This window comes from Neodiprion pinetum, chromosome 5 (genome assembly GCF_021155775.2).
Source record: "Neodiprion pinetum isolate iyNeoPine1 chromosome 5, iyNeoPine1.2, whole genome shotgun sequence".
NCBI lineage: Eukaryota > Metazoa > Arthropoda > Insecta > Hymenoptera > Diprionidae > Neodiprion > Neodiprion pinetum.
In genome coordinates this window covers 5,393,405-5,416,879 of record NC_060236.1, presented here as the reverse complement: position 1 = coordinate 5,416,879, position 23,475 = coordinate 5,393,405, and the positions used below count along the sequence as shown (strand labels likewise).

Here is a 23,475-nt window from a genome sequence, read left to right as displayed (position 1 = left end):
CTGGTACCATGGGGATTTCTCCTTGCAAAGTGGGATGTAAATTGTTCTCTCGGAATATTTATCATCCTTCAAGCAAGGGCTGTCTTCGGCTCCGTCGGCTCGACGAAATGCTCACCATATCTCATCCGGAGGTTTGCGACAGTTACGAGCGAGTCCTGCACCAGACGCTTCTCCGACATTCCTCAAAACTTTGCGGTTCCTACCGCGTTTCATAACTTCCGTTTCCGCCTGTTCATTGTTCCTCGTGTTTTTCCCCTCACCTTCTGCTTTTCCACCAATCGTTTTCATCCATTTCCATTACGTCCGTTACTTTTTCCCGGCGAAAATACCCGGAGGAGGAATTTTTATCCCCTTACAGTGATTTACAAATATTTTTCATCTTCTCTCCGGCAGGAAATTTGTCAGTTGATAATCAGCAACGCATATTTCTATATCCAATGTAACGACACGACTTGTACCCAAGTTCACTGTTGTCTCGTGACTCGTACGTTTGTCTTTGAACAATCACATCGGTACAACAGTTGCAGAGAATTGTCTAGCTGGAATAGTTGGATACCGAGTGCGGTGCACGACGGTGGAGTGGTAATTACGCCGTGGATATTAATCAGCCGTCTCGACTCTGCTGCTGCAAGTTTCCCCAACTATTTCTAATCTACCTCTCGGTGAATTGTACACGCTTTCAAGTTTCCCGCATCCTCCAAAAGCTGGCCTCGAGAGTGAGAAAAACGTATTTGCGGAAATTTCGATACTAATAGGTCGTCTTAAAAATTCGTTGCAAACACGTTTCGCATTGAAGAGCCTTGTTTCACATTCTATTTGCTTTCTTTTTTACGGGGCACTCTCCTTTCATCGTCAGCGTCGTACATTTCAGTTGAGGAAAGACATTTCCCGCTCCTTCTTCGAGCCAAAAAGAAGGTTGAGTGAGGGGAAAAACGGGAAGAAAAGAGAAAGGGCGAAGGAAGAGCGAAATAACAATCCCCGAAAAGCGGAGAGGGGCAGATTCGCGGCGCAACGCCTCTTTTCGCAGTAATCGTGCTAATATTTTTTGTTTCCTGGTTCGCAACTTTTTATCCATCCCTCTCAAAGAAGGGGCGATGAAGAGAGGGTGAAAAGAGCCGGGCAAAGGTAAGAGGACGAGGAAAGGAGGAAAGGAAGAAAAGCGAGAGGCGCGTCGAGTGGATTAAAATTTCACGCCACGATGTACTTCGTAAAGTTTTCCTCCCCCCAGAAATCCCCCGCACGTTTGTGGTTTATACCGAGCTGAATTCGAAAGCTCGAATCAGAGGACCGCGCTTCACTGGACGGAGAAATTGCAAGGGTAACACCGATTGCGGAAGCCTCGGCCGATGCCTTAAAGCTCGTCCTCGAATTATGCCGGTCTACAAGTCGTTTCAAATATCAGAAGTTCTTTGGCACCGCGAAATTCCGCGTGCCTACCCAGCAGGTTGAGAGCTTTTCCTGCTCTCGAGTGTGACCGTAAAGGAGAAAAAATATATGCACATAGAAATGATGACGATGATAATTCTTCCACAGATGAATAATTCAGACGTTATAACCGTGGGCCTTCGCAGTAACGAGCTTAAGGCGGGATGAGCCTCAGAGGAAAATCCATTATCATAATTTCGGTACACAAGCTGCTGGTCCAAATGTCACTTTCACGCCACTTTCTGGGGATATTTCGAATGCGAAAGGAATTACCTTTTTTCCCCAATCTTCGTCCTCTTTCCTTCCAGAGCTTCATCCCGGGCTCGAAATGCGGAGAACAAGAAACTTTTTGGGACTGTCCAAATTGCGGATGATGTAGCCCAAGTAAGGACCATTTCCATGCTAGAGTAATTTGTCCCGGGTATCACAGTGGGCGAGTCTTGCGGAATTAACCCGAAGCTGCTTGTGCGAGATGCTCGTCAGTCATTCCTTCCGTCCTTCCTTCATCCCTTGAGAGGTTCCGTAGAAAACGCGATGCATTGAACGGACGGACAGCGACGGACGGATAGACGCGAGATCCTTGGTTACCTTCGTACCGCAATACTGCATGAAATTTCCAGTCGAGAGTAGTAATTGAGTGACCAACTGGAACCTGCACGAGTTTGAGTCTACCAGCCACTTACGGATGATGTTTTTATTTATTTGTTTATTTGTTTATTTTTTTTTTTTTGGAAAGGGGATGGAGTCGGTGGAAATATTCAAAAGGACCGCAGCCAGGCCACGCCCAGCCCAAGGGCCAAATTTACATGGGACTTCATCTTCGTTGCCAGTGTGTCATGCAAATTATATTACCCTCATCCCCGCCCCGCTTTCGCCAAGGTAGGTATATATCACGGTACGTGTATGTATATACATATATACGCGTTACACCCCCAGCCGGAAACGCGATGCGCGGAGTAACGTCCGGTCTCGCGACCTCGGAAGGAACGTGGCCAGAAATCGTGGTTCCACCCCTCGCCCGGCAGGAAGTCGTAATTACCTCACGGTTTTGCGTGCAAAGTAACGAACGCCGAGTTGGCCTGCGCGAGCTGAGCTGTGCAGGACATGATTCTCACTATCATTCGCAATTTATTTAATTTCCCTGATTATTCTACAAGTTTATGAAACCAAAACTTTTCCACTGTCGTACCTACGGTTTCGAAAACGTTTCTTCGATGCAAATGCCGTGAAACAAAGCGATGATGTATGTGCCTTGAAGATGTTCTTGGTTCATAAGATTTTCCAGATCTATTTTACTCCCGAACACACGTTCACCGTCGCCTTGTATATACACGTGCGAGATTAAAGTACACGGTTAACGGCACACTGTGAGGGCAACTTCGGTGATAACTAAGTGAGTAAAGTTCGTTCTGGCAGCCCGCAAAATCCGCGTTAATTTCCGCTTTACAAACTCGCGTATATGAGAGTAAGAAGTATGAGGTTTACATCCCTCCGGTGGTTGTCGTTCTTGAAACCGCAATTTCAGGGTTGAAAATTTATCAGAAATTTGGCGCGATAACGTGTAGACCGGGACCTTGGATTTGGCTGTCGCCTTGGACGAGCACCATACACACCATAAATCGGAGAAGGTGCAGTAGATATTGGCGAGACACCAAGGCGCCGTTTATGACCCTGCCATTTGGACGAGTGTATTCGCTGACACGGTTATACGATTGTCCTCTGCTTCCGATGAAAAAAACAAAATAAATTTCGCTGTAAAACGTTCCGCCAATGGCGCGATGTTATGTTGTCATGTCCACGGGGTTTCGGCGCCACAAAGTCGGCTGAATTTTACGCGAAATATCGTTCAAGTACAGACAACTTGTCGTTCGCGAATGACGAAACTGGTATTTAGCAGTTGTAAACCTTTTGAAACCTTCGGCAAGTTCTTATCGTCTTACGAGCGGTCAGCGTGCCTGCAAGCTCGTCAATTGGGTTCTATTGGCGACGAGAGAAGAGCCTCTCTCAGTGCTTCGGTCAGGATAATGGAAGCAACAGACCTCCCACTCTGGGATGCGAAGGGCGTTTCTGATACCTAACCGCACGAACTTTACGGCCAGGTCGAACTATGCGGAGGGAATTTCTCCCGGTATGGGCATAACAGTCTCTTCATATAATTGTTCGACGAGTCTGAAGATCCGAGAGCAGCACTCAGCCCTGAATGGGCGTTAGCCCCTTTAGCGATGAATCTATTTCATCCTCCTTAGAGTTTGGTTGAGTTTAATTTTAGTTTTCGCGTTAATTTCCTATCCGCAAAATGTTGAATCTATCCTAACTGTGAGCTTACGATCAGTGCATCTGTGCCGAGGAAATTGACTATCCTGACGCGCAGCGTTCACTTTCCCGTCAGCTTTTCCAAGAAGCAGCTTTACTGCTTTGGTTTTCGAGTAATCGATCTGGTAATGGCGAGTGCCTGTATCGAGCTTCTCTAAAAACTGCATCGGGTCGAATCACCGTGTAAATTCTGTTCCTACCAGGGTGCAGGTCCTCCTGGACGAACGTTCAGTTTTTCTTTTACACGAGAGCGGGACTTCGACCTCAACTTCTTTCTGCTCTCGGGGGAATCGGTCGATGATGGTTATCGCTTAAGTTCGTGTAAGAAGGGTGAGTTTATCTTGTTTGCCGAGATTACAGCCTCCTCAACAGATCAACTTATTCTTCTCTTCCTTTATGCGACAGTGTCTAGTTGTGTATCCAAAGCGTTGTTATCCAAGCTTCATCCGAGCATCAACCGCTGAGCTTTGAACAACATCGATTCCGCTGGAATGTAGCGGTACCGACGTTATTGTGTATGCAAGCCGAGAAAAGTGCAGTTTTGCCCTGGTAATGGAAAAAGAAGCCGGCATAGCGGTGCTTTAACGGGTACAACTTAAGCTTTATCGTGAAAGTTTATCACCGCAACGAGTGTCTGGAGTACAGGTCGTTAAACCTGATAGCGCGATCCGAGAAACAGGCGACTGGATATCGGGACGTTTGATCGTAGAAATCTTGTCGCACGGTTGACCGGATCCCGAAGATCGGTATAATTGAAATTTAATCAGGATCAAACCGAGGGTCGGGATTCAAGACCGAGTGTCAGTCGTGAGTCGGGTCAGAAGTGCGGTTCGGTTATCACGGATATCCAGTTTCCGCATCTTTTAAAAGCGTATCGCATTTCGTGCTGCAAGGTCTGGCCGTAAAGGAAATCTAGAATTTTGAAATAACAGTAAAGGACGCAATGAAGCAAAATAACCGAGAAAACAGGATGCAATTCCCGTTGCAGAACGACGTCTGAAACAGTCGGTACGAAGAAAAACGTGACTACGGATATTCCCTTATTGTTAGATGAAAACGGGAAGCCGGAATAAGCCGAGAAGCTAGCCACGCAGAGATTATACGTACAACAACTTGGTAAATAAGAAAAAGCACCGCCACGAAAGCTCCGTTTATTGCAATGTTTGCCCGTTTCCTCACCCTCCGGAATTTCGATAGAATTGACTCCAAACACAGAGTTTTTTTTTTTTATATAGACCTCTTTCCTCGTCGCCTTTGTGAACGCTGATACGCACACCGTGAAAGAGGCAAAAAAAAAAAAATTGTCCACATTCACCGAAGCTTCTCGTATGCCGAGTCGGGCATCTCTGAAAGCGCTTGATCTCGTTCCTCGGAAGATTTCCGTCGGTGTCTGAAGCACGTTGTCGAGGATCTGTACCCCTGTTTCACTAATAAGATTACCTGGATACGGGGCAGTTGACAATCCTCCGGGAATTAACCGAGTTCCTTTGTGGGCGGGGGCAAGTAGAGTCCGCATATTCCGGCCGCTCGCAACCCTGTTCAATGTTCAAGCGCGTGCGTGTGATGGCTCCTGGTGAACGTGGAGGAAATTTCGTAGGTACCTACGACGGAGAGGCGAAGCGAGTGCGGGTCGTTGGTTTCACCGTCGACGTTTTCGCGTCCCATTTAACGTTGCGTCAACGAAGTCAAGGCTGTGTCACACGCGTTATTTTCCTCAACATTCTCCGTCTCGTTTTATTCAATTCCGCATCCTCGCGGATCTCCTTCCGGCAACGGGATAAAAAGGATGTTCTTCAACGTTCGTACGGCGAGAGGACTGAGTCGAAACCAGACAAGTCCTGGCGTCGCAGCGTCGTGTCTTTAACCGGGAACCGAACACAGAGGCCTCTCCAACGGGGAGGAATAATTCCATTACAACGCCGTCGTCTCAGCGAGGAAGATGATTTAAACACTCCTTGCTCGACTGTCATTCGTCGGGTGAAGGCTAACGGGGTCGAAAGTGCTTCTACGCTGAAAATGGCCTATTATGTGTAATGAATATGAGCCCTGCGAAATGGAACTCTGCGAGAATTGTGGACGGGGGTGGGACGACAGAGGGGGAGGAAAGCACCCCGGCTTCAGAGGGCGAGGGGACGGAACCGGGACCTCTGACTCTAGTTAAATGGACCTTTCGTCTATTACCCACCGAATTTAATTTCGGTTTGCTACGCGGGAAAACGTGCGGCGATCATCGCTGTAGTTCGAAGAAGATTTTCCTGCAAAGGGACGACGGCTAGATTCATTGGGCTTCGTTTCTAATTGAAAATATTAATCCCTCTCCACCCTTAAGCCAGATAAAAGAGAAAAAAAAAATCCTCAGCCAATGCAAAGATTTTCCCCCGATGTTAGAAGACGGAAAAGGGAACTGCGCAAAGAGGAATTAAAATTTTCATGGACGTAATTTTCGCTCGGTTGGGGCGGCGAGCGAACGACGTAGCTTTATTCCGGCTAAGCTTTCGTACTTATAATTCTCTTTCGGTTTACACCCCGTGTACCAGGGTTATAATATTCCACAGGCGAGCGATGTTTGCTGAAGCCGACTTGTTCGAAACTGATTTAAAGCCGGGAACGAAGAAAACGGGGTGCAACCGACAGTTAGGCAGCGGTATAAAAGGTTGCTGAACTTCAAAATTGCGCGGGAGTGGAATTTCATTTTCCAGTTAATCGTTCGCCCCGCTCAAGTTCCCGATCGTTCAAAGGGACGTTTTTTCTCGTCGCAACATTCATAACCGTTTGACGGCAAAGCGATGAGAAAAAGCAACGGCGTAGAAACAGATAAATGAATTGGCAAGATTGACGAACCAGTCGTAAAAATAGGAACTTTTTCATTGTCACACCACCGACCGTGACTGGTGTGAAATTATAATCCGCAAATCGGAGGCCGTTACTACCAGCTAGTCGTCCTAAAAATTTGATCGTAGGTCGAGAGCTTGCGAAAGTATAACCGTTTCGACTACGCGGCACCAAAACGCGATTCGGTCCGAGGTATAAATCGCCGGATATTACTAAGCGAGTATATATATTTTATTCCGTTCTCCCCTCGCCCTCCGTTTTTCTCCTCCTCCCCCAAAGCCGCGCAAACGTGGCTGTTTTCGTCGTAATATTTTATAGGCTTGCAAATGGGAGGGTCTCGACGTCAAAAACAGGCCTGTATTATCCCTCTTCATACTTCACTCTCTCTCTGCCCTTTACTTCAGCCAACAATCCACCGCACGTCACAACACAACGAACGTCATCTTAACCGTTTTACCCACGTATAAGCATTGCTTACGCAGCCGAGCGTGCGGGGCACAGATACGCCTTTCCTTGCTAGTGTTCTCCGGGAACGTAAGCCAGCCATAAGGAAACAGTCTAGCGATTCGCCTGCCTCCTCAAATTCACTCTCCCGAAGAACAGCCGCAGAGCGGGGAGGGTTACGAAAACAGGGGATGCAAGGAATCCCCGCGGCCCGCATGTACGCACCTACATGCCTATGTGTATACCTACACTGAGAAAAATTTCACTTATTACAGTAACTAAAAAAATTGAGTAAAACAGGTATCGTTAAAAACTAGACTTTCTGATAACAGCTACAACGAAAATCAGAGTGACCGGGAGTCCCAACGTAAATATAACATATGGAAAATCCAAAACAAGAAAGCTCAAACTGGTGAAACTTCTCCACGCCAGGAATTCACCGAACTGAAAATCTTCCCACTTTCGGAACTTTGACTTGTCGGAGTTATACCCTTTCGAAATTTTTCCCTTTCTGAACTTTAATCACCGGGTTTTAGACTATTTGAAACTTTGACGTTTCAGTTTGATTTCTTCACCTTAAGTTTCGTCACGAAAAAAACGCGGAATTTGACGCTTTGGAAAATTTCCAAATTCGGAATCCCAACCCCGTCCGGCGAATTAAAGTGTAAATCTTAATTTACGCCAATGATTCTCCCCGCATTGGCAACAAGGGACAATGAACTCCGTGCAAAATGATCGGTAAAAAAAAAAAGAAAAAAAAAAAAAACTCGCGTACGAATCAGTGCTAAGTATGGGTCTAAAAATGAATAGCGACGTCGACGACGCGTCATCCGAAGGACCGACGTATATAATATACCTAATGACAGTGGAATCTTCGAGTTTTTCGCGATGTTCAATCACCCGTTCGGTATGGAAAGTATCATAAGTGCCTGCCAATTCCACGGTAAGCCGGCGACGTCGCCGTTTCTACGAGAATGAGACGCCGCCGTTTAATCTCGGACACTTGCAAATTACCCCGAAGCACGTACGTGTATACGTGTCCATACCGCAGATTCCCTTCGTCCGCAATCGCGCCCGACACGCTTGCCGGCTCTAAATACCTACACATGCTCCATTACGCGAGGTGCATTAAGGCTCGTTAGATCGGCGGGCCTTGCCGCATGCATGGCGGTGTATTCGAAACTCTAAACTATCGGCGAATATCGTTTCCACGCCGAGACAGTCTCGCCGAGTCTTTAGCGTCGCTTATCGGCTATCGCTGCAACCGGTTTCAACGCCTCCCCGAAACCCCTCAGCTTTACGATGATATTTATGACTCTGCGCGTGCACCTCGTATGCAATCCTACGTATATATGCGGGAGATAAATTAACATCATAACGAACAATGCCGTTTTAGATCGCGTTTAGCGTGCGCAATTGACCTTTCTGTCGTAAATAATGAATTCACGATCGCGGAACTTTTCTATCAATCCGGAACGTCGGTGTCATCGATATAGGAATATTCGCCGATATTTTTACTCTAAAAGTCTACAAAGCGCTGAAAGATGATAGTGTACTAAGAATAAAAGCACAAAAATACGCTATGAGCTTTACCATTAAAGCACAGAATGTTAAACGAAAGTCCAAAGTGTTTCAGAACTTTTTCACAATTTTTACAAACCACATATTCAAAGTGCAAAGTTTTCCATGCGTTGGTAAGACTGGTCTGCAAACAAAAACCCTTCTTTGTCTCTCCTTATTATTATGTGTGATTATAAACAGATTCGATGTTCTTGAATCGAAATATAGTAATAAAAAATATGTACCACGTATAATTTTCATGTGATGTTTCTTTCTTATAAAAGGCTATGATTACTTGTAAATTTTAATCAAACATTAATGACGGGAGGAATATTTGTAAGAAAAAAAAAAAAATTTATACAGTTAAAAAGTTTGCACATTATAAAATCGTCAGAAAATCTGTCTACTAGTACGAGTCTAGTCATTTTGTAGTTTTCTGTCTTTTCGTACCATTGATTGGAGTTTCACAGCGAATTCACCGACAAAAATCTGCTTATAACACGGTAAAAAAAAAAAAAAATCACATCATCCAATATATACGTGACAGCAAAAAATGGTAAAGCAGATATAAATTCGGCGCATTGAAACCTTCGTATCTGTAATGTTTTTTTTTTTTCTTTTTTTTGTTTTTAAGGAGTATTTCTCCGCAGATCCGTATAATTTTCGCAATTCAATTAGGATGGGAGGAAAACTATCGTTGGTCGGCACGTGAGACGAAAATTTGCCGGTGAGTGATATATCGGAATGAATCGTGGCTGGCGAACAAGCGCCATGAAGAACGTTGCGCTGCAGCCACAGTGGCAGCAGCGTAAAAGAATGCGTGCAAGCAAGAAACCCGGGGCATGCTAGATAATCTGAACAGGATAGCGGACGCGAAGTTAAATAAATCACCGAGCAACGGGGCAGGGCAGGACTGTTGGGCCTGGTCGGTTTTCTGGTATTAGAAGGCAAAGCAGCGAGAGGCAGGGTGACATAATGCATATAAATCGCTCGAAACAGGAGAACCGTGATTACGCGATCGGGGCGGTCGTGTGTTGGTTTACGAGCTCGGCGGTCACTTCGCTACCCGATAACGTGGCGACCCGAAAAAGCTCGCATACACACGACGCCAAACGCCGAACGGCGATAATTCAGAGGATTTTTTTTTTTTTTTTATTACCTTTCTCATGTTTTCAACCTCATCCTTTTATTTTCTGCCATTTTTATTAATTTTTCACCCCCCCCCCCCCCCCCCCATTTTTTCACCGACCCAAGTCGCATTCACTGTTGAAAACTGTGCGAAACGAACCGTCCGCGACAAATGTCGAACAATCGACGCGAATGTCGTGTGAAATAACTGAAACGGCTAAGGGAGATTCACTCACCTTGTTGATTTGGCGTTGAAGCCTCGTAATTGTGGCGCGGTCACGTTGGGCTGCTGCTCGTTCAGCCTGCAGAGTTCGTTCCAATTCTTGGACACGCTCTTCGAGGCTTTCCTGAAAGATTAATAATACCGTTATTCGATGATTTTCCCAGAGAAATCGAAAAAGCTTTCGTTCACTCGAGTCGATTAAACTTTCAGCATCTTTTATTTCTGAAATAAGCTGAAGAATTCGGACCGTCAATTGACGGGGATATTTAAAATATATATTCATAGCCATCTCAACCGAACGTTTCACGACGCAAGTTAGGGTTCGTTTCAATCGATCCTCTTTGCACCGCAGGGTTTTCATCTCGTTAATTGTGTTATGGAACATTTAAAGGGTATCTGCAGAACCTTTGATCATTTATAACAGTTCAGCAAATTCAACTTGAACGCAGGCCTGAGATCCCAGCTGCAATAATGAATAACTAAAAGGGTCGAAGGAAGAATGAGTGAATATGTTTTTCGTCTAAATAGAGAATCCGAAATTTTCCTTTGAAGGAAGAGAATTGACGGTTTGCTAATCGCTAATGCGCGGAAGGAACTCGTCGAGTAACGAAAAATTATCTACATACATTCAATATCGAATTTCCCTTTCGAAGAACTGGAATAATACGATACGGAATGCGACTTGGCAAATCGAGCTTTGTTCGAACGCTTCTGTGTGCTTACAGTAAACCAATATCAAGCAAATTACACTCCCAACCGCATTTCTAATTGTCCCGTTTGCTTAGGCGAGTTACATGCATTTGTACCAGCGGTGATAGCGGATTTGGCAGAATCCTATAACTGGTTACCGTTCCCTTGTTTGGGCAAGGTTTATGCAGAGCCGAACGAACTAAGGGCGACTAGCGGGAGCAAACAGAGGCTGAAAGTCGGAATTTCCCCGCGGCAATATCGATTTACACGAGAGTGTCAATATACGAGATACCGAATCGATTATTCTCGAAGGAGCATACAATATACGTACATATGTACCTATGCCTGCGTAACACAGTGAGAAATAAACTCATTTTGAAATTAAAGCTTGCAAGCTTGCGCTCGTATTTTAGCTCGCGAAGAGACGGTGATACGAGTGGTTATAAAATATGCGAGAAGAAGCGGAATGGGGAGAGTTAGGGTGACTCGAGTGAAAATTTGGGATAACGAAGAAGGCCCGTTGGCTATTTGACGCGGGGGAAAATTCGGAGGACTCACCACTTGGGCTAAACGGCGTCGGTCGTCCGTATGCTAATTAGTTTCAAGCCCTTTTCCCCCATTCTTGCTTCAGCGGCACGGCGCGGCCGGAAGCGGAACCCTTCCGTATCCCGCGGGAGATTTGCAACAAACAATAGAGAGAAAGCGAGACGGATAGTCCAAGGAAGAGAGAGAGAGAGAAGAGAGAGAGAGTGGGGAATAAATCGCGACTACGTGTCCGAGCATACGAATTCGCTCCACACGGTCGTGGCAAAGCCTCTCCTCAACACGAGCTAATGGATCGCACCCGATACTTAACGGTCAAATCGTTAGCCTCGGTTCACTATTCCAGCCAAAACTGGCCCGTAAATATTCCAGATAGTGCGGAAACCGCAGGCGGCTAGTTCCGTGGTGGATTATCGTAACCGAGATCTTCGGCATCGCGTACCGAATAAAGAAATTTCTATGTTCGCCATTTCTTACATGCAGGAATTTTGCATGTGTCAAAGTATTAAAGCGTGATAAATTATGGGATGAAGTACTGCGCGGAATAGCTGATTGCGTATCCATTGCCATTTTTCCTAACTGAGTGCGCAAAATTCTATTCTGTACACCCAAATGAGGGCGAAAAGTATCACATTCCCGCACTAGTATGGGAATTAAATAGAACTGTCTTTTCTTGTGATGTTATTAAATGTAATATTTTGTATTCAAAATCGAATTTTGCGCACTCTTTTGGGAAAAATGTATATTATAACCGCGGTGAGGGTTTTGAATTAAGCCACGAGCTTTCGAACCCATTTTGCCTGTCTTTTTTTTCCTGGATCTGTATTAGCGCCGCGATGACGGAATTTGCGTTTATTTTGCCTCTTCCACGTTCGCAAGGATTTTATCACCGTATTTCGCAAAGCGTTCCAGTTGACGATCAAATAACGCCAAAGAGAGAACGCTTTGCATTATATACGTATTTGTGCATGAAATGTGTACGGTTTACATAAGACCGTGTATGTATATATGTGTGGGTAAAGTGTACCTTCATATTCCTACGGCAATTAAAGCGTGAGCGATGGATGGAGCGATGTTAAGCTATGTAATTTCCTCAACCGGCATCAAACAAAGCTCTTTGACGCGACTTTGACGCCAGCAACGTTCTCCATCCGAATTTCCATCCGCTGAACACAATTGCCAGTCGACCAAAGTTCAAATCAACACAGAGTCTCGTGTGGTTATTACACATTATACAACTGTCGCAAAATTTTGACAAAATCAATACTAGGTGAGATGATACAGTGGTCTTAAAGTTGGACTGTAATATACAAGTTGACAAGTTTCAAACGATTTTCGAAAGCTGATCGTGGAGATCTTGCGAGTTCGGTTGAACCGCAAAAAAAAATTCGCGATATTTCTGCAGGTTGGAAAAAAAAAAAAAATATCAGTGCAGAGGATTGAATATATTTCATAAAAAGCGAATGAATCGGTTGTATCAACTACATAAATTACCTTCTCATAAAATCGTAAAAATAAATTAATTAGTTTAAACAACTGAAATATTTTCTATTCAGTCGCAGCAATTTAATTTCTCATTTTTCGCTGATTTATTTGATCAAACCGATATTTTTTCTCCGTGTTCTCGGATGAATTATTCTGTCTTTAATAAACACCGTGAGAATTACAATATATTATTAATTGAAATCGGTTAACGACAAGCTGCGAGCCGACAAGCCGCGACGAAATTCTCTACAGTATAAAAATTCACACGGAAAATAATTGACTGTAACAAATGGTTGTTCTGCCGTACCGAAAAAAAAAAAAAAAAAAAACGAGACATGGACCCGCGCTTCAGGGATTCGGATAATTACAGACGGTGTTCTTCCGGGCGACAGAGCTACCGGAAAGAATTAACCGTTATGCAGTTTCGACGTCGAATCGTCGTCATCGACGGCTGAATAATTATGATCCTTAGGACCGTATTACGTTCTGAGATCGAGACGTCGATTGCTTATCCTTGAATCTTAATGCGTACATACGTCTGATGGCGGGAATTAGCACATGTACTTATATTTCAGAGAGCTATACAAGAACGTTCTTCGAATCTCCCTTAATCGTAGGTTCGAAATCGGTTCGTTGTTATTGACGATTTTTCATTTTTTACTGGTTTTTAAAAAAATTTATCAGGCATGAGAGGCAGCTTTGATTTCTCGCTAACGAAACTCCGAAAGCTTTACGGTACCATACCTTTTTTTTTTTTTTCAAATTCTTGTCAGAAAAAAAAAATAAAATAAAAAAACAGCCAACGAACCGCGCTGTCATTAATATATTAAAGCCACGTTGGGAAAGTCAATGCTGACCGGTGCCGAGTGCAGATCAAAGGGTTGCGTTTAACGAAGTATATACGAAGCATCAGCACGAATTTGTTTTAATAACGCGAAGCGGTGGGGAAAGTTCTGGGAGAAAAGGGTCAGTTTTAAAAGGCATCGAGGATAAGGGCTGTCGGGGTTGACGAAAATTTCAAATGTTTTCGATATTCCCGTGTGCGCTGCGGTTGTTCACAACGGTAATAACAACAATAACAACACCGGGTGGATATAACGCGTCAGGTTACGTAGTAGGATTTTGCATATTGGTCATTCTGGCGGAAAATGCACTTTACATACCGACTTCCGTGGCGCGGAGATCGGGAATCTTTTGAATAAGTGAATTACAGCCGCGGTGGAAAAGGGAAAGTTACCGTTCGGTTTCATGGGGGTGAGTATGGAGGAAGGAAAGGGGAGAAAAGGATAAAGAAAGAAAGAAAGAAATAAAGAAAGCAAGAAAGCAAGGAAGGAAACGTTACAATACAACGAGTTGTCCACGAGGTTTGATGCTCGGCGTTGGCAGAGCGGGGGCGACAAAGTGAATTGAGCCGCGAACATCTATATTCAGATTTTCGGGGGAATCCCGGTTCTAGGTATCCGAGATTTTATTCCCTTCCCATGCAGTTTTCTCCGACTGTCGGTTGTATCCGCGATTTTTGGCCGATGCCCGAAAACAGATGGACCGTTCTTGGGACTCCGCAGGAACAACGAACCTCCTCTACGGCTTGCAGGACCAAAAAGGGACGACGAGGAGGACGAGAACCCTAATCGAGTTCTGCGGCGGGGTGAAACGAGAGCCAGAAGCCAAGGGTTTGCGCTGCGCGCATGATTTCACTTGGAGCGCACTTCAATTCACTTTCCCTCTCTCTCTCTCTCTGGTCCTTGGTAACCTCTGTACACCTCTACCCTACTTGTAAACCGGCTACTCGGCATAAACGAACACGAACATGAACAGCGAAAAAAAAGGTAAGCCTGACTCGCCGACTTCGCAAAACTACCTCAAAAAAGCTTTTCATCCGATTCTAAAAGCTTCTCTTCCACGCAATAAACGGATACGTGAATTTCCGCCTACCGGTTGACAAGCTTAAGACGCAAAAACTCTCCCTAAACGAGGTCGTTTAATGTTGCGATGGTTTTTGTTCGACAGCTATTTACATTCAGGTTGTACCAAATTTCCCAAATTCTGTCATCGTGGTAGCAGAAATGTGTCTGTTCACTTTCGACAAAGATCTGGATGGATTTTCCCATCACGAGTCAAAGTCGTTCAACGATGAAAGGGAGCATCTTTGACGCATCACGCCACTTGCTTCGTACCAGTGATTGTAGGATCTTTCATCTTTTCGGATCGAATTGCGAAGGTCCGTTGAGCCAATTCACACAGCCATAATAATAAAATCGATGGTGTGGAATCTGTATTTTCCGGGAGACGAACCGCGAGATGTTTGATCGAGCGTAGTCCGAAACGGTTATGATTTATAACACTTATATACTTTCATTCGGCTGGCCTCCTGCCAAGCCGGAAGGTCCGACGCACCGGAAATCGCGGCCATATTTCAAACGCTTCACGCCCCATGTCTCGAGCAGCTCGATGTCGAGGAGAGGTTCCAAACTCCCCGGTATAACTTTTCCTCCCGCCCGTAGTTTAAGGATTTATCAATTTGCATAAGATCGACTCACGATTCGAGAAATATTCGAACTCGCCGCATTCACGTGTCACGTATAAAATCGATCTGCCGATTGTGCGGGAGACGAACTTGTATTACAAGTAAAATATCGCCCTGAGAAGTTAGTTGTTCTAAAATCGTGTATAAACTCTCCGATCCTGCCGTATCACAGGACCTCAAATCTCGCAATTAAAAAGCTCCGGGAATATTACGCAGGATCGTTACTCCTGACGATGTAAACCATCGTCGGGATGCGGTGCAATATTTCACGGTTCCTTTAATTCATCCGAACATCCTGACGTAGCCTCCGCGGGTCACCGTCAACGAGATGATCTTGGCTCGTAAAGATCGCTAGAATCGTTTTCGAAATTACAGCTGAAAGTGCGTTTATCCATTTCCGACGCGCTCGCCTCATTTTACGAGGAAGAATCTCGCCGATATTTTTGATGGCCACGAGAGTCGAAATATGATATCGGATGGCTCTTACATAGGGTGTATTATATGCCTGATATACATGATCGATATTCAGCGTTTTCATCGTTCAAGAAGTTTCCGAATATTTTCTTTTTTTTTCGAGAGAGAGAGAGAGAGTATCGGAAGGGGAGGAAATTGATTCGCGACAAAGAAGGGAAGAGGAGAGGAGAGAAGAGAAGAGAAAAAGAGAACGGAGAAAGTCGCTCAGGCGTCGGAGACATTTTAATTTACGCTCCCCGAGCCAGCCTGACAGGGTGCTGCGTATCTAGATAGAATATCCCCCGGAGTAAAAGCGAGTCGCCACCGCCGCCTATTGGATTCATATTTCCAAGATTCTCTCCCAAGTCGAAGGGGAGAAAACGTTAGGTTGAAAAAGAAAATCCCCGAAGGTTCAATTACTTACAGGCTTTGACTTCGCGCTAAGACTCTTTTCAATCCGAATAAACCCCTCGCCGTTATAGCTGTAGGTGTGACGTATCCGTGGGTATTTAAATGCCTACACTTGAAATTATCGTTGTCAAAACTGGATCCGAAGGTGGCTGAATTTTTTCAACCACAGTCGTTGCTTCTATCCGTTGCTGTGCGAGGTGTGTTTGAAAAAAAAAAAAAATAGTAATTTTGAAATTTTGCGCGTTGTATTCAGTCGGATTCGAGCGATTTTTTTGTTGCTGTCTAAAGAGTTACCGTAAAAACGCATATCTGAGAGAACTAAAACCTATTCCAAATAACGAGTTCCGGAAGTTCCAGAACTGGCACTATTTTGAAGAGGGATAAGCAGCGTTGTATACGAATGAATAAAATTCTTATAAAAAAAAAAAAAACAACGAAAATTCCCGTAATTTTTTTAAACAAACCTCGTATATTCCACACATCCTGCTGCCGCGTACGCGTGACTAAATTTGAAAAGAGGTCCTAATTGGCGAAACCTCGGGAGAGGAAACATCGTCACGACGAGTGAGTTTAGGCCGGGTTCTGTACTATGTCGCCGTCCCCATTAGCCGAGTAAACATTGACTTATTCCCGGTATTATTTCTGCCTGAGAAAGTGGAAAACTGGAAGGTAAGATGTAGTAAGTGGTTGTCAAACAAGTAATCGAGACCGAGCGAGGATTCCTCTCGATCTGGAGAAAGATCGGCCCTCTCCTCCGTCGCCCTCAGCTCGATCTCGCATTCCTTTTTTCCCGCGGATTTCTTCTCGCGCAATGCCAAAGGATTCGCAACATATTCCACGAAAACGGCTCGAGCGTATTTACGAGCATAAAGGGGCTTGAGGGTACGAAGTTCGCGAAAGGCTTGAGAGGCTGCGGCTTCAAGTCGACGCTAAAGGCGGGGAAGATTTTTAGGGGTTTGCCTCCGTTTAGGCGGGGAAACCCCGAAGAACAATGAGGAACGAAGAGGAGGAAGATCCAACCCGAGGGCTACGTAGGGTTGAGCCGGGTGCCGGGGATTCGGAGGGTGAACCCCGAGCTGCTGGGCTAATAGAAATGAAGAGGCTCCCCGTCGACGAGCGAGCTTCGCCGTATCCGGCTGCAGGTGCCGTCCGGAAAACTTTAAAACACCATCAAGTTTTTCTCTTCGTTGTCTCTCCTCCTCCTCCTCACCACCCCCGGTTTATCACTCCGACCGTTCCACCTTTTCGGGATTTCAGATTACGGCGTACAAGGCACCGAGGAAAGAAGAAAAGACGAGAGTGAGAAGAAGGAACGAGGACTTACGAGTACTTAGCCAACGTTTTGCCAAAGTAATGAAATAGGTACGAGAAGACCCGCTTAAGCGATGCAATTTCTATACGAATTATCGATCATCATTGATCCGGCATAGCGCGTAAAACGGATTAACGGATCCATCCACTATCCGAAAAAAATTTATCGAAAACTCTGTTCTGATTGGAGTAGATTCGCAGACACACACACACACACACACAGACGCGCAGCTTCCGCTCAGCATTGTTAAAAAATCCACATCAGCGGTAAATCACCGAAACGTGATGTTTGAGTAAGAAAAAAAGCTAAACGACGGTAAGGAAGTTCGCTGTACTCGTTCTCCTTTACAGCGGCGTATATCGAAATAGGTCTGTTGACGTTTAAGTTATAATATACGGATTTTCGGATCAACGACGAATCTCTTCTCTCAAATTGAAATTTTATCCTTTGTTCTTACGTAGCTCGAGTAAACGAAGGAACGGCGCAGTCAACCACCCGCGACGTAGAGTTGAAACGAGGGATGAGGAGAAAAGGGGGGATGGAGGAAGGGAGGAAGGGTGGCCACGAGCAATCTCTGCCGGGGTTTTCTCCCAGAATAAAACGGATCCACCAATCTCCCCTCCCCCCCAAAAACTCTCTCTCTCTCTCTCTCTCTCTCTCCGTGCTCGTCAAACTTTCGCGATTAATTACTGTACGCGTACATAGGTATATATAGCTACACCAGAAGCGCCTAGCTAGTGTAATCGGAGATATTTCGACTCTGGCCCTCGTTAGGACTCGAGGGGTGCGTTTGAATACTTACGCGCAGCAGGCATATCGGGACGAAATTGACACTAGATGGAGGGGGCGAGTCGTACAAAGCTACAAAAGTACTGGTATACATTATACCTGAAACAGAAGTGAAAGGGCATTCGTCAGCGGTTTAAAACACGCCGACTGTTTTTCTCCATCGTCTCTTATTCTTCTCCCCGGCGTCCTTTTTATCCTGTACAACATAGTTAGGTACGTACGCTGTTAAAAATTTCTTATCAGAAGTTTTATCCGTATACGGAACAGCGAATTCACCGTACATTTACTGTGTATTCAATTTACGAACACAATAAATTTACTAAAAAATTTAGTGAAATGAAGTTACTTTTTTGTGTTTTTCCTGTAAATTTTAGTGATGTGAAAAATTTTCATTGTAAATTTCAAACAAATGCACAGTGATTTACGTTGCTGCAACTGAATTTCTAAACTTACACCTCTTTCTTACAGTAAATGTGTCGTAAATTCACAATAATTTTTAACAGTGTAGGTACACGAAGTGGCGACTATTCGTCGATCGCAAGGATCCGGTGATCGAAACAACCGTCGAAACGGTTTGTTTCTCACCGTCGCTTGTACAAACCGTTCGTGCTTATAAACCCGTGATGAATATGCAGCTAAGCGCTGCGCCCTCGCGGTTAACGATCTTCGACCGATCGATTCTCTCTCTCTCTCTCTTTCCCACCGCAGAATCAAGACGCTGCAACAGAGCGTGATGGATCAGACTTTAGCCGGGTCTTGACCCTCGTCTATGTATACGTTTAACGGCAATCGGTTCGTGGTAATTTTCACAAAATGACCGATTGCCCGGTTAACGAAGCTTGCGGAGGACGAGGAACTGGTTCCACGATTCGCCGATCGATTATATCGATCTTTCCACTCTCTCGACGAGACGCGTTTCAGAATCGGTAAGCTTGTCCGGTTTTTTCGGTTATAGAAGTAGAATCGAGAACATCTTCGAGTAATTTGACCCCGACCCGTTGCACTCTACCGATATTCTTCATCGACCGTATCGCAAGTGTCCCGAAGACACCTTGAATAACGTTATATATTTGCGAGGAGTATTTTCGCTACCTCGATACTTTCGCCAGCAGTAAATTTTTATTGCTTGAAATATTTTTGGCAACCTCTCGGAGATACGGATATTCGTAAATCTTTGCTTCGCGTACACAATTCTTGACGGGTAGGCGAGGTTGGACCGTTTCTGCCTTCGAGCGTGTTTCAGCAATATGGAAATACCTCGGCGATATATCCAACTTGGCGATATCCCGGAGGTTGAATTGCCGGGTATTTCAAGACCGTCGTGCAAACCACGGGCCGCTCTTCTCCTCTCCTCGTTACATTCTCGCGGTCTAGCCGTATTAGTCAAGCTGTCAACCCCTGCCTTTCGAGTTTCGACGGATCAGAGGGTGGGGTGGTTGGCCGGTCAGCTTTCTGGAATATCGGGGATGATTCCATATTTCTATGAATTCTATGCGTGATCGATCGATTGGTCGTATAGCGATCGTATATGGCGAGTTGACTCCGTTCCTCGGTCCTTTTCCGCACCCTCGGCAAAACGGCGCGGCGGCGGCGGCGGCGGTACGACGATCATGAACGAAGGGATAAGGACCCCCGGAGTTTCGAGAAAAAAAGAAGAAGAAGAAAAAAAAAAAGAAAAACTTCCCCACGCAGCGCACACACGGCCTGCCCTCGAGGGATGGACGTTGATTGATGACGGGCGTGCATCAACATTCAGGAGAGAAAAATACCACTGAATAAAGGAAATTTGTTGCTGGTATTCGTTGATGCTAATGTGTTGCCGCTGTTCCTGTTGCTCCTGCCGGTGCGCGGGTGGTGTCAGATCGGAGTCCTGATCCGTCAGACAGTTCCAGCTAGTTGGACAACGTCGTATATTTGATATGAACGTCGTCGTCTCGACGAATTCTTCTTCATACATCACACTCGCGGACGGAGTCGAACCACCGAGATGAATGATTGAAAGTTCCACGCCCGCGCGGCGTTTCAACCGTTAGAAATTACGACGCGCTATCCAACGAGAGAATTGATCTACGAAGTGACGATCATCGCCCCTCGTAACGATCACTACGATATCCCCAAAGTATTTGTCATTTCATTTGTCAAAATACGCTCGTCGAATCGCTAAGGAATTTCAAGGCGATAGATAAAAGAATGAGAAATCAGAGACGGAAATATTCTTTCTTACGAAGAAGAACCGAAGAAATTAAGACAAGGATACGAAGGAACGCTTATAAGTTGCCAGAATACACACTGAGAGAAAATCAACGTCACTTATCTTTATCAATTCAAGATATATTGGAATCTAACAAAATGTTTAGTTGATTTCAAATAAATTTTATTAAACTTTCTTCTCTCATTGTCAATGCATTAATCTCATGAATATACATATATACATATATATATATATGTATATATATCTTCCAGAAGTCCAAACTCAAATTTCAGCTATAAATCGAACAAGAATATGATCACAAATTTGTCGATTCGATTGAATTCTACTGCAATAACTTGAGATGAATTATTCGAATAAACTTTTCGTCAATGAAGAGCTTTTTTTGTCTCGCGAAATTCTTCGACGTGGGTATTTCCGTACATTGCAAAATTATTGGAAACTTCAGGGGTATGGTGGGTGGGTTTAGTTTGAGTGAAAAAACTGCCCCACCCAATTCCCCTAGTACACAATGCCTATATATATACGATGAAACACGAAATCCTGGAAGGATTTTGACGATTTTATCCGACGATGTCGGCTACGGGCCGTACGGCTCTGACTCCCGAGTCCCGTCCTGAGGCTGGTTTTGATCCTGGACCCGGGGGAAAGGTGGGAGGGCCATAACACCGAGTTCGGAGCCGAATAATTGGGAGGGTACAGCATTGTGTTCAGGTTTGGCTCCCTTTGTGGGATCAGCGCATTACTGCGCCGATGCAGTGGTGCTCCGATATCCCGGAGGTCCCTTTTGGTCGTACGAGAATATCCTTGGTAAAAAAAACAGGGAACTTCAAGACGCCATTGTGCGCCTCGTTATTCGCTAAATCCATTGTGCGACTGCCGGACGGTTTCTTGTATTCGTTGGCAAGTTATTGCCAGAAGAAAGAAAAAAAAAAAAAAAACTAATGAAATTGATAAATTATAAATAAGTGACGTAAGAAACGTCGTCCGCGCACGATATCCGGAATATCAATGGCTGCGATTTTTGATCGCGCTTTTCTTCAACCTCGACGCGATCCTTATTCCGCAACAGTCCTGCTGATTTTCGATTCTAACCCGCCATTCACGCTGTTTATGTAATTGAGAGCCCCCGATAGAGCTGAAAATGGCGACTACATCCGGTTCAGCTTCGAGGCGGGTGGAGGGTATTTGTTCCTGTCAATCAAACGAATCCGTATTTGGCAGTAGGTGGCCATCCAGCCTATAGGCGACAGGGTGCCCCTGCGGATCGGGGATTGGCAGCACCCCCTTTTTGGCGTCGCGTTTAGTCCAATATCCGACCGTCTGGACCACGCGCTACCTAATCTACTTCAAAGCTTCCCCCACACCGAGAGATTTTTTTTATTGATGTACAAACAGGAGCAAACGGGAAACGCAATATCCAAGAGGAAGTAGCTGGCGAGAAACAATTTTCAGCCTAATTCGCCGGTCGATCGTCGCGATTTTCGACCGAATTTATCCGCGTTTCAAACGTCGGTTTAAAATCGCGATAATTCTAAGCTCGCGTGTCTTTTAAACACGAATTCAGAAACAGAATTGAAAACGAAGATCAAAGGAAAGTTGTCGCGTGGCAGGCGCTGATTTATCAATTTCAAAGTTGTAAAGAAAACGAATGAGAAAGCGGATAAAAAAAGAAACAACTAATGAAAGAAACTCACGAATAAAATGAACGTGCGTATGACGAATATTATTATTTTTGCACGCGATATGCAAACACAGCAACGATTCGAGACGGCAATATCAACCGTGAGCGTAATGGCTGGTTTACATATTATATTTAATTCGTTTAAATCAACCGGCGATACTATATTTATATTTAGCATTTATCGTTAGCGTTTAGGTTACAATCACCGAGGCAATCGAGAATTCAACAACGCTTAATCACCCGGTTTTAATGGTCGCGTTATTTTCGCCTGGGGATCTGTCAACTCGGTGCGATATCTGTATAATGATTGCAAATTATTATTATCAATAATAAATTCAACCTGAGAGAAAATTGGTTATTCACAAAGGCCAGCGAATTTTGTACACGCTTGATTACGTGTCAATTTGATCCTCATGAAACAGTCACGGATGCTTGAGGCAAATACAAATTGCAAAATTGCATTGATTAATGGATAATCGTTGATCCCTTCCTGGGAGTCAAAGTTTACTCAATTTATACACCCAACTGCAGAGCGATTTCTCTTATTTGTTTTGATAAAAATTATAAAATTGCAAATATATTGGAGCATAAATGAAATTTCTGGAACAGCGGAATTCCCGCATCGAATAATGAAGAAATCAAGAATAATCCTCTGACGGAATTAGTGAAAGGGCCATAAATTCCTGCCTAATCACGATGAATACTCAAAGCGGTAAGAGCACCGCTAAATGAACTAATTAAGACTTGTGCTTATTGAGACAGGGCCGAATTGCCACAGAGGAAAATGAAGCGTTGAAGAAAGAAGAAGGCAATAGAATTTCACAGTAAAATTATCAAAGCTAGAATCAGCGCCGATTTCCTTGAGAGAATAATAAACCGCGAATCGAGGGTGGCGCCGTATAATGTCAGACCCAGTTTGAGGCTGGAACGCGATTCGAGCTTTATCAAGAGCTTAAAACAAGCGTGGGTACACGATGATCGAGGGCAGGATCGCGCAATCCTATTACCCATAGATCACGGCTCGTCAAGGGCGGTGATAACGGTATGACATTGATTAAGCCGAGGCCCTGCTTGTCTCTGTCGTCGAAAGTAAAAGGCGTTACGATAGGCGGATGATAGGAGAGGAGACGAGAGGAGAGAAGAATGAGGAGGAGGAGGAGGTGAAGTAGTCGAGGAGTAAACGTACCCCCTGATGGGTAATGATAGCCGGCCATTACCGGATCTTAGGCTGTGAGCCTAAACGGGAAGAAGAAGAGCAAGAGAGAGAGAGAGAGAGAGAGGAGAGAAGGAGGGAGAGAGAAAGAGCAGCGTCTCGGGGGCGAAGATCTTAAATAATTATGAGAGGAAATTCAATGAAAAGTTAAAGTTGAGTACGCCGGCTGAAGGGAGAGACTCTCCGGGGTGGTCTCGCCGTCGGGGATGAGCTTCTTCTCCGCTTCTTCTTCCT

The 23,475-nt window shown here is 44.8% G+C and overlaps 1 protein-coding gene across 7 annotated transcripts in view; it reads right to left on the bottom strand.

Moving 5' to 3' along the window:
- LOC124220185 (uncharacterized) overlaps positions 1-23,475 on the bottom strand; it is a 164,578-nt gene that overhangs the window by 55,775 nt on the left and 85,328 nt on the right. For all 7 annotated transcript variants that reach the window (XM_069136557.1, XM_046628703.2, XM_046628704.2 and 4 more), the window contains exon 4: positions 9,939-10,049. In XM_069136557.1, the coding sequence (XP_068992658.1) occupies positions 9,939-10,049 (111 nt within the window). The remainder of the gene's footprint in view (positions 1-9,938; positions 10,050-23,475) is intronic.